Source organism: Cyprinodon variegatus, unplaced genomic scaffold (genome assembly GCF_000732505.1).
Source record: "Cyprinodon variegatus isolate N-32 unplaced genomic scaffold, C_variegatus-1.0 Scaffold985, whole genome shotgun sequence".
Lineage (NCBI taxonomy): Eukaryota > Metazoa > Chordata > Actinopteri > Cyprinodontiformes > Cyprinodontidae > Cyprinodon > Cyprinodon variegatus.
The window spans coordinates 36,551-47,517 of record NW_015151438.1 but is presented as its reverse complement, the minus strand read 5'-3'; the positions used below and the strand labels follow the sequence as shown (position 1 = coordinate 47,517).

Genomic DNA, 10,967 nt, shown 5'->3' with positions numbered 1-10,967 from the left:
ACACCAGTTTCAGGCCTCTGGGAAACATCCCTACTCTTACTCCTGTTTATGCATATCAAGGCAAAATAAATTCAACTCTAAAGTTTCCTGCCGGGGTCTGAGCCCCAAAGACTAAAGTAAATGTATCAATAAAACTCTTCTAATTGTATTTCTTTTGTGTGAGTTTTTCAGATTGAAATGACCTCTGTTTTTGGCCCCAGTTTATCATCTTTGAACACTTTTTTGGAGATAAATTCAGACCTATTTTGTTATTATTCAGTGGATTTCTGGCTGGTTTATGCAAATCCAACCCTCGCAACCCTCTTTAGCTGGAAAAAAAAGGTGGTAGGGCTTTATATTAATGTTGACTTTTTTTTGCCTTCTCTGTACATTCTTGTAAATACTAATACTAAAGACAATTCATAAGTCTACACCAGGGTTCATAAACTCTGCTCCTATGGAACCACTGCCCTACAGGTCAGTGGGTTCTGTGTCCACATCCAGTCACTGAATGATTAATGGAGAGTGGATAGACAGAAAAGTTACCTCAAGTTACCTCTGGTGAATTTATGTTCTATTTGACTGTGCCTCTGCAGTTCTCGCTTCGCTCTACTCACTCTGCCATTTAAGCTCATGGTTTTGGCTTTAAATGAGGATAACATGTAAATCATTCGCTCCATGTTCACATTCAGAGTGAATGCACCTTAAAGCTCCCAAAGTCATATAGTCAAGCCACAATTAACCCAGGCTCCATTATGTGTCAATCTCTACCACATCTAAACAACATTTCAAACAACCTTCATGACAGACGGATGAAGATGCATGAAGACGGATGAAGCTAAACATGTTTTAGTAAAGAAAACAACTTGAGACTTGCACTGAGATTCTCCTTCCATCAGGATAAATAATCGTTTAGATCAGAGACTCCCAAACTTTTCAGCTTCTGACCCACAAATGGGTACCAGAGTCAAACCATGACCCAAACCATTGGTTGATTATACCAACGTTTCTACATGGTATTGCAAACCACATCAACGACCAAAGCAGCTGATTTTATCCATTTCTAAAGTCTGCTAATATATCTTTTTGATCTTTAACATAAATATTTACTGTATCAAAATCAGCTCTGTTGACATGCTATGTTTTTTAATCATGTGGTTGGCTGTAGTCACCCAATTTTCCCAGCAGTAGCAGGTGGTTCCACCCAGTCCAGGTGGCACCCTGGCTGTTAGTGCCCTGAAGGACGGATAGACAGACACAGGGCCCCGGTCATGGCATTTCTTCCCCCATGTGCCCTCCTTGCTGTGGCTGCAGGGGTGGGGGCAGAGCGAGCAGAGCAGCTATTTTGAAAGTGACCCCTCATTCAGGCAGCGACTGTGCAGCTGTCAGGAACCATGACTGAAGATGACGGATTCTGTTGTCGTGGAGGGATACGCCAGACTGAGAGATGGGAAAAAGGTGCTTCCCTTATTGTCTTTATTCGCTCTGTGGGGAATAAACTCAATAACTTCTGCGCAAGCATAAAACTTTGTTTTGTTTCCCTCTCACAGTGGAAGACTAGGTGGCTCGTTTTTCGCAAGCCGTCGCCTGTAGCAGGTAAGAAAATATGGATTTAGAGTATTTTCCACATCAGTGCGCAGCTTGGTTTGCACCATGATGGAAGAGCATTAATCTGGGGTTAAGTATATATTTTCAGCTTTAAGTTGAACCTTTTCTTGTTGTTGTCAAATGTAAACTTTTTAAATAAATGGTGCTCTCATAACGTCACAAATATCTACTATTTGTTTATGTGCGGCCAAGAAGTCCTCAGCTGGAAGGTGGAGGGAGGATGATGGTTTGGGCGCATTAAAGCTGAGAATATCCATCTGTATTTGGGTTTAAATCATTTAACAAGTCTACATTTTATGAGCTAAACATATTTTTTGTATTCTAAGATCAAATTAAAACTGAATTAGAATAAATTGTTTATTTCAGTAGATGCTTTGACTTTGTGTTTTTTCATTATTTAACCGAATCGTGCAACTTATTTTCAAAACGGTGCTCATTTTAGTTTTAGTTTTTTGACCTTCTTGCAAATATAAACATGAAGGTTCCTGGTTCAAATCCTCACTTATTTTGAGTTCAAATGATCTTCCCATTGATCCCAGGGTTCAAGTACTCTGGCTTTTTCCCATAGTCAGGTTATTCAGTCTTTCTAGGTTCTCTTTATGGATGACTGTAGATGAACAATGTATGGAGTAAAGGGAAATCTTACAAACAGTTTGATGAAATAATATGAATGTTTGTCTGACATTTGAACAAATTAGTAAAAATACAAATGACCCCTGACTCTTAAAGGTTTCAAATTTAAACTTATCAAAATGAATATATGGAAGTTTAATTGGTCTGGTAGAGAAACGGGGGCTGGGTGGGGGGTCTTAACATGCTCCACAGGTTGGATCAGGGCTGGGTGCTGCTCCTCCTCAGATCTTTGATGTCAGTGTTGATACAGCTGTCTTCACTAATGCTCAGTGTTCCTCAGTGTGTGCCTGTGTGAGTGCGTATTTAAAGGACATCAATAAGTGGACACCCTGTTGTTTAGTCAGCTGACACTGATTGGTTGAGAGGTGTCAACAGGTTGGAGGACACGCCGACAGCTACTGTAGGTCATAATGTAGAGTCAAAGATAAATAAAGTCAGCACATGAAACCTTTTTAATCATAGAAACATGCCAGTATTTCACAAAATGGGTTCAAACTACATGTCTTGTATGTGAAAACAATTTGGCTCTTCTTGCTGATCAAGTAAAGAAGCATTTCTGTTAAAGCCAAATATGTTTAACAGTATCAGACATAGCGGAAACATATCTAGGAAATGTAGAAGTTGTCCTTTAAAGGTTAGAAATATTTACAGAGGGCAAACGCTCAAGCTAGACCAGCTTTTGAACTCAGTAAGGTCTTCATCAGTTTGCTAGAGTTTACCACGGGGCATTTAGAAAGCAAAAGCTGACATAAATGTGGTAAAAAGTTTTAGGAGAATCCTTAATGAGAAAAACCAATTACTGTGGTTCCATCTCACACAATTCTTTCAATTTCTAAAATGCTTGTCGGTAGTTAGTCAAGTCTGTGGTCTTTATTTTCTGCAGACATTGATTATTTTGGGTTAGTTGACAAATTTTATTGAATATTTTGTCATTTTCTATCATGCAATGATTCAGTTCTGTTTTATACCATGAACCTGTGAAGGACTGCATATGAAGAAAAGCCCTTTTTTGGCTAAACAGGCATATTTCTTTGAAAGTCTGGAGTCTGTATTTAGCTTGTATTGCAATGTACCTTTTCTACAAAGTAATGCATCTCCCAGTTTGTGTAGGATATAAAATATGGTGGCAGAAGGTTGCTGGTTTGAGTCCAATCTGTGTGCCCTGATGTCCAAAGTTCAATATGATGTAATCGATCTCCTATCAATTAGTGTTTTAGTCAATAATGATTGTACTTGGTAAAGACGCGGTCAGGATCCGTACTCACCTGGTGGCTACCCGGACCCAACCTGATTGAAAACATTTATAAGTCAGACGACAGTGTCTAACTTCACTTGCGCCGCTTCTCCTGTTAATATGGTAAAGACTTCCAGAGCCCCCAGGAACCAGGCTACATGTGATATAAATGAGCCAAAGAGCTTTGTCAGTCTGGGTGGTGAGCCACTTTTAGACACAGAAGGCAAACCTGTGGCAAGCCGGGCGATGGGGAAAAAAGGAGAATATGATGAGAAAAAGCGAGCAGAGAAAGTGTGGACTAATGGAAGAACTGCAGTGAACTGGTGAAAGAAAAGTGTAATGGCGTGCTCAAAGATGACCCTGCACATTTTGATTATGTTTGACTCAACCTACTGCTGTGAAGCAAAATTCTCAACCATTAACATAATCAAAAATAAATATTGATAGGCTCATGAATGAGCACCTTGATAGGTGCTTGAGAAAGGCTTTGTCGCCACTTCACTTTCACTTTTTAATATATAATCCCTACATTTCACTGAGACCTATATAATTGATTATATAGTGATTAAATATCTTCTGTATTTATAATAATACATTTATTATACATTTAGATAATTCTTTCATAATTTATATATTAAATCTTTTTAAATTGTGGAACTCGTCATCCTCCATAGACGTCCATTTGCAGATTATGCCTTGATATCATTTGAACTGATGGACAATCCAGTTTTAGGTGGTAATTGTATGAAAGGAGGAATCTGACTTGTTGAGGTCTAAAGTTTGCTTCCTAATATCTTGTCATACAAGAGAACCCTCTTTGAGGTGTTGCCTTAAATATATGTGGGGTGTCCTATTTGTTTAACTCAAATCTTTGGGATTTGGGACAGAAGCTTTCCAAGCCATGGCATCATCATGCCACCTTAGTCTCTCTCTCTCTCTCTCTCTCCCTCTCTCTTTCTTCTGGTATTTAACAGACATTTATTTAACAATATATAATATTTAAAATTTTAACTAAACTGGAAAGGTTTTTTCTGTTTTTATTTCATGCAGTGTATTAACTGTGCTGGTTTTCTCTGCATTAAACTAAAATAATTCATTTTTATTCATCTTTAATATGTAAGCAAGGTAACTAAGTTGTATGTACCCCTAATTTTTATATTTACAATAAAACAAGGAATCAAGTTTTGTCCCCTATCTTGTTTGAAACTCTTCTTTTCCTTCTCTTCCAGACTGCCTTGTGTTATTGGTTTTTAAAGACAAATCAGACAAAGCCCAGGGCAACAAAGAGAAGGGGATTGTCACGTTGGAGCAGATCTGCGGCCTAGAACTTGGACAGTGGTATGAAGGGGTTTCTTTTACTCTGGCCATCCTCTGCCTGAACCAGGCTGCTCTGCTTGGCTTTGACAGCAGGGAGACCCTGCAGGCCTGGGAGCTCCGTCTGCGATACAGCCTCGGAGAGGGTGAGAACTACCTCCAAATTTCCTCTGAGCTGATAACCAACATTCACACTTTGAACATGATCAGCTGTTAAACCTTTGACTCAGGATCCTCTGATTAGGCTTTTCCTGTCTTTTTCCAAATTTTGCTTATCTTTTTTTTATTTGCTAAAGACACAACAAAAGCAAATACAAGAACATGTATTAGGAAGTGTGCTGTGTTTCCATTAAGTTAGCTTGATTTAAAAGAGGTTAATCAAAGTTTACTTGTTGTTGGTTCATGTGTTTATAGACTGAAAATTCCATCAATTCTTAGTTTTGATTGGTTAAAGAATAGGAATGAAATGTTCAAATGTTTCAGTATTTGCTGCTGCTAAATTATTTGGCCAGTTGACATCTCTGTAGCTCAGTTCTTTACATTCTTTACTCTTTTACCTTTAAGAGACATTTTGTACATTTTTACTGTAAAATATCTATAAAACTGCCTGTTTATTTGACCATCTACGACAAAAAACATAATTTGTTGAGCAGACAGTAGTTCAGCACCAATGCATCCTGCATGTACTTTGGATTGGAATTTCCGGTGCTGTTCGGTAGATGTGAAGTCAAGCAAGTCCATGTTTAATGAGTCCAACACAGAAGCAACTGGCGGGCGTGCAGGTGGTGCAGCGGTTAGCACGCATGACCCATGTAGGGAGGCCTTAGTCCTCGATGTGGCTGTCCCGGTTTCGAATCCGACCTGTGGTCCTTTGCCGCATGTCTCTCCCCCTCTCTCACCCCCCCTTTCCTGTCAGCCTACTGTCAAAAAAATGAGTAACAAAGGCCAAAGGCTGTAAAAACTAAAAAAACAAAAGAAGAAGCATCCGGCTCAAGTCAGGCACCGATGGCAACTCCATATAAGGTGAAAAAAAAAAAAAACTTTTTCAAGAACAGACACACTCTACGAGAACGAGCAGAAGAGTGCAGTTCTGTGTTTTGGCCACAGGTGGCGGTGTCATCAGAAAACTCTTTAACAGTGGCGATTTCTCATTGAATACTAGGGAGGCAAAACCTCCCCACCAAATTTCATAAAATTATTCTTAAGGAATGTTGTTAAACCTCATAAATTTAGTCTTTAAAAAACATTAATATGCTCTAAAATGCATCTGATTTTAAGTTGTGCATTAACCAGCTATTTATTCTGCTTTTGGACACAATCTCTCCTCATCCCTAGAGCAGCAGGACGCTGCCGGTCAGTCTCTATAGAAATCCCTGTTGTAGTTTTAGCCTCTGATTATTGGGGTAAACGGGGAGAAAGTAGAGCCCTGATTGGATAACAGTCAGAACAGTCGTCTTTTGGTGAAATCTTGCCGTGATTTCTGGAGAATATATTTCAGAGGCTTTTTTTCCAGCTGTTATAGTGATGGGTTATGTGTTTCAACATTTGTTAATAGAATACGTTACATTAGAATTCATAAACATAATTTAGGAAGAAAAAAAGTTGGTTAGTTGGTAGTCAGTTACAGAGGGGACACTTTTTTTGTGCTTCTTAATTTAGGCAAACCACAAATATATGAATGTATCTAGTGTATGACAAAGAGATGTGGTGGCTGCTGCTCGCAGCAATTTGAATTTTTTTTCCATCAAAGGTGTCTTGCCAATGACTGGAGCCTCCCGTGTGTTTAATGTTGTTTCAGATGAATGTTTCAATTATCATTTTTAATAATACTAACCATTCTCAATTTTAACCAACTACACGATAGCCAATCAAATTTTCTAACTAACAGCTGTCATTAAGTTCCGGTTTGGTCCACCTTCTTTCTCCCCTGTAGCTGCAAGTGATAGCTAGATTGCTAAGTGATAGCTAGGGGGTCTTTTCTGTTTTTTTATGTGTCACTTTTAAAAAGTTGTGCTGCAGAACGTTGCATTGCAAACTGAGTTGTGCAAATAAATACTCTGTATGTGTTCAGGTATAAGACACCCCGGTAGCTCTTGGCTACACATGTGTCCAACCCTGAATCCAAAACCTCCTAAAAGAAAAGTTGAAAATATTTACTCAAACTAAGCAACTCACCTTGTTTTCTTGATGGGATGCAACAAGCATATTTACATTCACAGATTCGAGGGAGGAGTCTAAAGACTAATGAGAGATTTCAAAGCTTAAAATAAGAGTCAGATACTGAAAAGCATCTGACACAAAGTGATTTCCCTTTGTATAAACATGCTGCATTAAAGTGTTTCAGTAAATTACAGATATGCAGCTGTTTTATAATAAATCATAGTCCAGTTGAAAAAGCATCTTCTTGAAAACACATTTAAGATATCCTATAAGCTTTTCCGTAAACGTAATTACAAAGAATGGTAGTAAAAGTAATAGAATAAATAGAACAGTGATTTATGGTGTTTTGTAAATTAAAATACTTAAAGGTATAGTGGAGGATGTTTTTTTCCGGGTGGATCATCAAAATAAGTGGTCCTCCTAATTGTCAATCATTATCCTATTTGCTCTCCCCATTTTCACTTACCTGTGGTGAGTCTGACATAGTGGAAAAATTGCAAATCTGCCTTTGGAAAGTAAGCTTGTATGAGAGTTGCAAACAGCAACTTTACATAAATAAACACATAGTAAAATGAGTTGGTGAAAAAAAAAATAATTGTGTCTTGCAGCACTTGAGAAAAAATTAAATCCTTTTCAAGCCTTTTAGATCAAAAAAATAAAACATGAAAAAACCCAAAAAACTTTGCACTTATTTTTTTTCTTTCAGGGCTTCCGTAGATAAAAAAACAGAAGTTTAAGAGGGAGGTTGCTTTACTGTTAGTTACAATTAAAGGGAGAGGGGATATAAAAAAAAACTTTTACTTCTTCATACCCCTTTTTAGACAATTTCCATTCATTAATGTCAGTTCTCCGGATGTCTATACCGACAGATTTATTTGTTCCTATTTATGTTGAGGTGAATCTAGTGTGTTTGGAAATTGGAGTTTGGTTTGATGTTAACCTGTCTCTTTTTGTGGGTTTTCGGTTGTTTGTTTGAAATATTTTTCGAAGTGGATTTATTTATTGTTGTTTGTCAAAATTGTCTGAAAAAAAATTATTTTCAAAGTTCAAAGTATATCAGGACAAGGTGAAATAAAATCACAAAAATTATCTCTAACACTGCTGTTGATTTTGTTGTTATATTTTATCATTCTAGTGGAATAAGGAGAATTAACCTAAATGACACTGCAGTGCCATAGCAGAATGAAAATGTTCTGGTAGAAATATAGGAGCTAATGCACTCTAGAGCTCCACCTAATAAAGCATCTACCCCTTGGAGACTCTTGATCAAAACACTGCGATCAACAGTGTCAGAGAGACAGATGTAATATCCAGCAGAACCATTACAATGGTTGGTTTAGAGTCAGCTGATATTAAACTGCTTATGAAAGCGAGACTGAAATCTCTCAAAAGAAACAATCTGTTTTTCAGCTACTTTTTTTTTAAAGACCCTTTATGGTAAACATAATCTTAACATATGGATTTTGTTTCTTTATCTTATTAGGATCTACATTTATTTTAGATTTTTAATAATGGATCAACAGCAATATGGTAGAAGGAGCTCGGAACCACAAGCGTTGAATTCTGTTTTTGCACATATTTACCTTTGAAGGGAGAAAATATAGAAAAATACAATGTAGATGGGCACACTCAGAAAAAGATTATTATACTCATTAGTATTAAATTTAAACATCTTTAGTTATACTAAATGCATAAACCTGACAATTATGTATTTCAAGTAAATAAGATAAATTAAACTAATAAATTTCTATCATGTAAGGTTTATTTAGTACGTTTGTGTTAAATCTTTTTAGGTAAAAGGAATTTGTTATGTAATAATTTTTCATGAATTTTAACTTTGGTGGGAAAATACTTTTATTATATAGCCTGAAGATAAAATCAGGGGAAAGTGTGAATAGATGAAACGCATCCAGAGCCTGAGAAAACCAAGAACCAAGAAATGATGGGCCATTGATGGACATAACAGAATTGAGAAAGTTATTACTGTCAGCTTTAGCAGGAAGAGGGGCTGTGGGAATCCCAAAGTAAACAAGAGATTATTTCTTTATAAGGTAGTCCTCGCTTCTAGCCATTTTTAAACCTATATAAAAGACAAACATATTTTCACTCAGGCTTTTGTTGTTTAGTGGGTTGTTGGTTTAATGGTGATTATTGGCTTTTTTATTTTTTTATTTTACATCAATACTATGTTTGTGTAGTTTCTAATATTCTCATTGCCTACTGGGATGCTCTAGATGCTTTAGGAGCCAATGAGTTTTAGCCGAGTCTGTGCAATATATTTTCTAATTTTTTTTTATAAATAAAGCTCGATTGGATTCAAACAGGACCTTAGAATTGTCATTATTTAAACAAACAAGCTTAGTAAAATATTCAGTCGTGGCAGTATGTTATCAACTTAGTGTGCATTTGTGGCCTTTTGCTTAATGTCACAAAGTGGAAATCATCCAAACCTGCACAGATGTCACATTCCAGCCCCAATCACCCTCCCTCCCGCCCCAAATGCTGGCTGAGGGCCACCATGCCTGGTGCTTTCAAGGCCTGTATGAACCTCTTAACCTGAGTGATGATGTGATGCGGCGGGCCAACGCTTCGGCAATGTCGCCAGCATTAGCCTTATCTGTTTGTCTGTGGCTCCTTAATGCTGGCCTGCTTCTCAGGAAGCTGTGGAAGCACACACCTGTTAATCTATTTGTCAAAACACCTCTTCCACCTCTCAAACTCATTTCTTTGGATGTTTTAGGCTGATGTGGTCATCCTAAAACCTAATATTTTTCTTATTTTTATTAAAATAATCCTTTTGTAGCCTAATCTAACTGAATTGACTTTAAATCCTATAATGGGGGTGTATGGAGTGCTTCCTTCTCCAAATATTTTTGTATTGTAATTATCGCTATAATAAACCTTTTCTACTGAGTTTTAATGCTTCGTGTAGTTTTGCAGAATTTGTGTCTTTACCTTTTGCAAACTTTAATGTGTTATTTTGAATTTCTAAAGAAAGAATAATTCAAACACACTATATTGATTTGTTGAAATAAAATATGAAACCTAAAAACCTTCATTTGTGCATTTGTATTTACCCTTTCAGAGTCCATGTTTTACAGAATCCCATTTTTTGCAAGTTTAGAACTAGTATCAGACGTTACTAGTTCTAAACAGAAGTTTGAATTTTCTTCCTTTTGCAAAACTATCCAAACTGGATGGAGAGCCTCTTTGAGTATAAATGTACCAATCTCCGGTTCGATTGATGTCTGGACTTTGATACAGCCATTCTAATACAAGTTTATGCCCAGTATAAACCTTTCTATTGCAGCTCTGGATTTAAGTATTTTATAGTCTTTAACAGTAACTCCAACAAGATTGCTATATATTCATCACCTATTTCAGTTCTTCCAAGCAACATTGATGCCACATTTTAGTAAGGAAGTAATGAAGATAAAGTACATTATCAGTTTTCCATCACACCATCAGTTTTCCTACAGCTTTAACTTTCCAGGTGGTAGATTGTGAAAAACAACACATTTTTGTCCCCTAACTCATCAAATACTGACCCCTTTGATCAAAGCTCCCTGCACATCATATACTGACACGACGGGAGTAACCCTCTCATCATATACTGAGGCCCAAGGTACGTAAATGACAGGTAGCAGATATTGTTTTCACATTAACCTCAACATTTTCAACACATGAACACATGTTCATTGCTAGTAGCTTTAGGAGTGTATATGGTAGCATGCAGGGGTAGGCAACGTCGGTTCCTCCAGTGCCACTGTCCTGCAACTTTTGCATGCATCCCTTCTCACACCTAAAACAAAAAGATGGTAATTGCCGGAAATCTGCAAAACTTATCAACAATGAAAATTGTTTTGGCCTTTTTTTTCCCAGGTGTGTTGTAGCAGGGATGCATGCAAAACCTGTAGGACAGGGCACTCCCCGGGTGTTGCCTACCTCTGGTAGCGTGTATTCTACCTTTTCTTTAAAGGAATAGTACACCCAAAACATGATTAGCCTTCATTTTCTACTCACCCCCATGCTGAACAAC

The 10,967-nt window shown here is 37.3% G+C and overlaps 1 protein-coding gene across 1 annotated transcript in view; it reads left to right on the top strand.

Moving 5' to 3' along the window:
- The first annotated feature begins 1,287 nt into the window (after positions 1 to 1,287).
- dok7 (docking protein 7) overlaps positions 1,288 to 10,967 on the top strand; it is a 36,218-nt gene continuing 26,538 nt past the window's right edge. Inside the window, exons 1-3 of the mRNA XM_015399052.1 lie at positions 1,288 to 1,437; positions 1,530 to 1,575; positions 4,684 to 4,914. Of these exons, the coding sequence (XP_015254538.1) occupies positions 1,384 to 1,437; positions 1,530 to 1,575; positions 4,684 to 4,914 (331 nt within the window). The 5' untranslated portion in view covers positions 1,288 to 1,383. The remainder of the gene's footprint in view (positions 1,438 to 1,529; positions 1,576 to 4,683; positions 4,915 to 10,967) is intronic.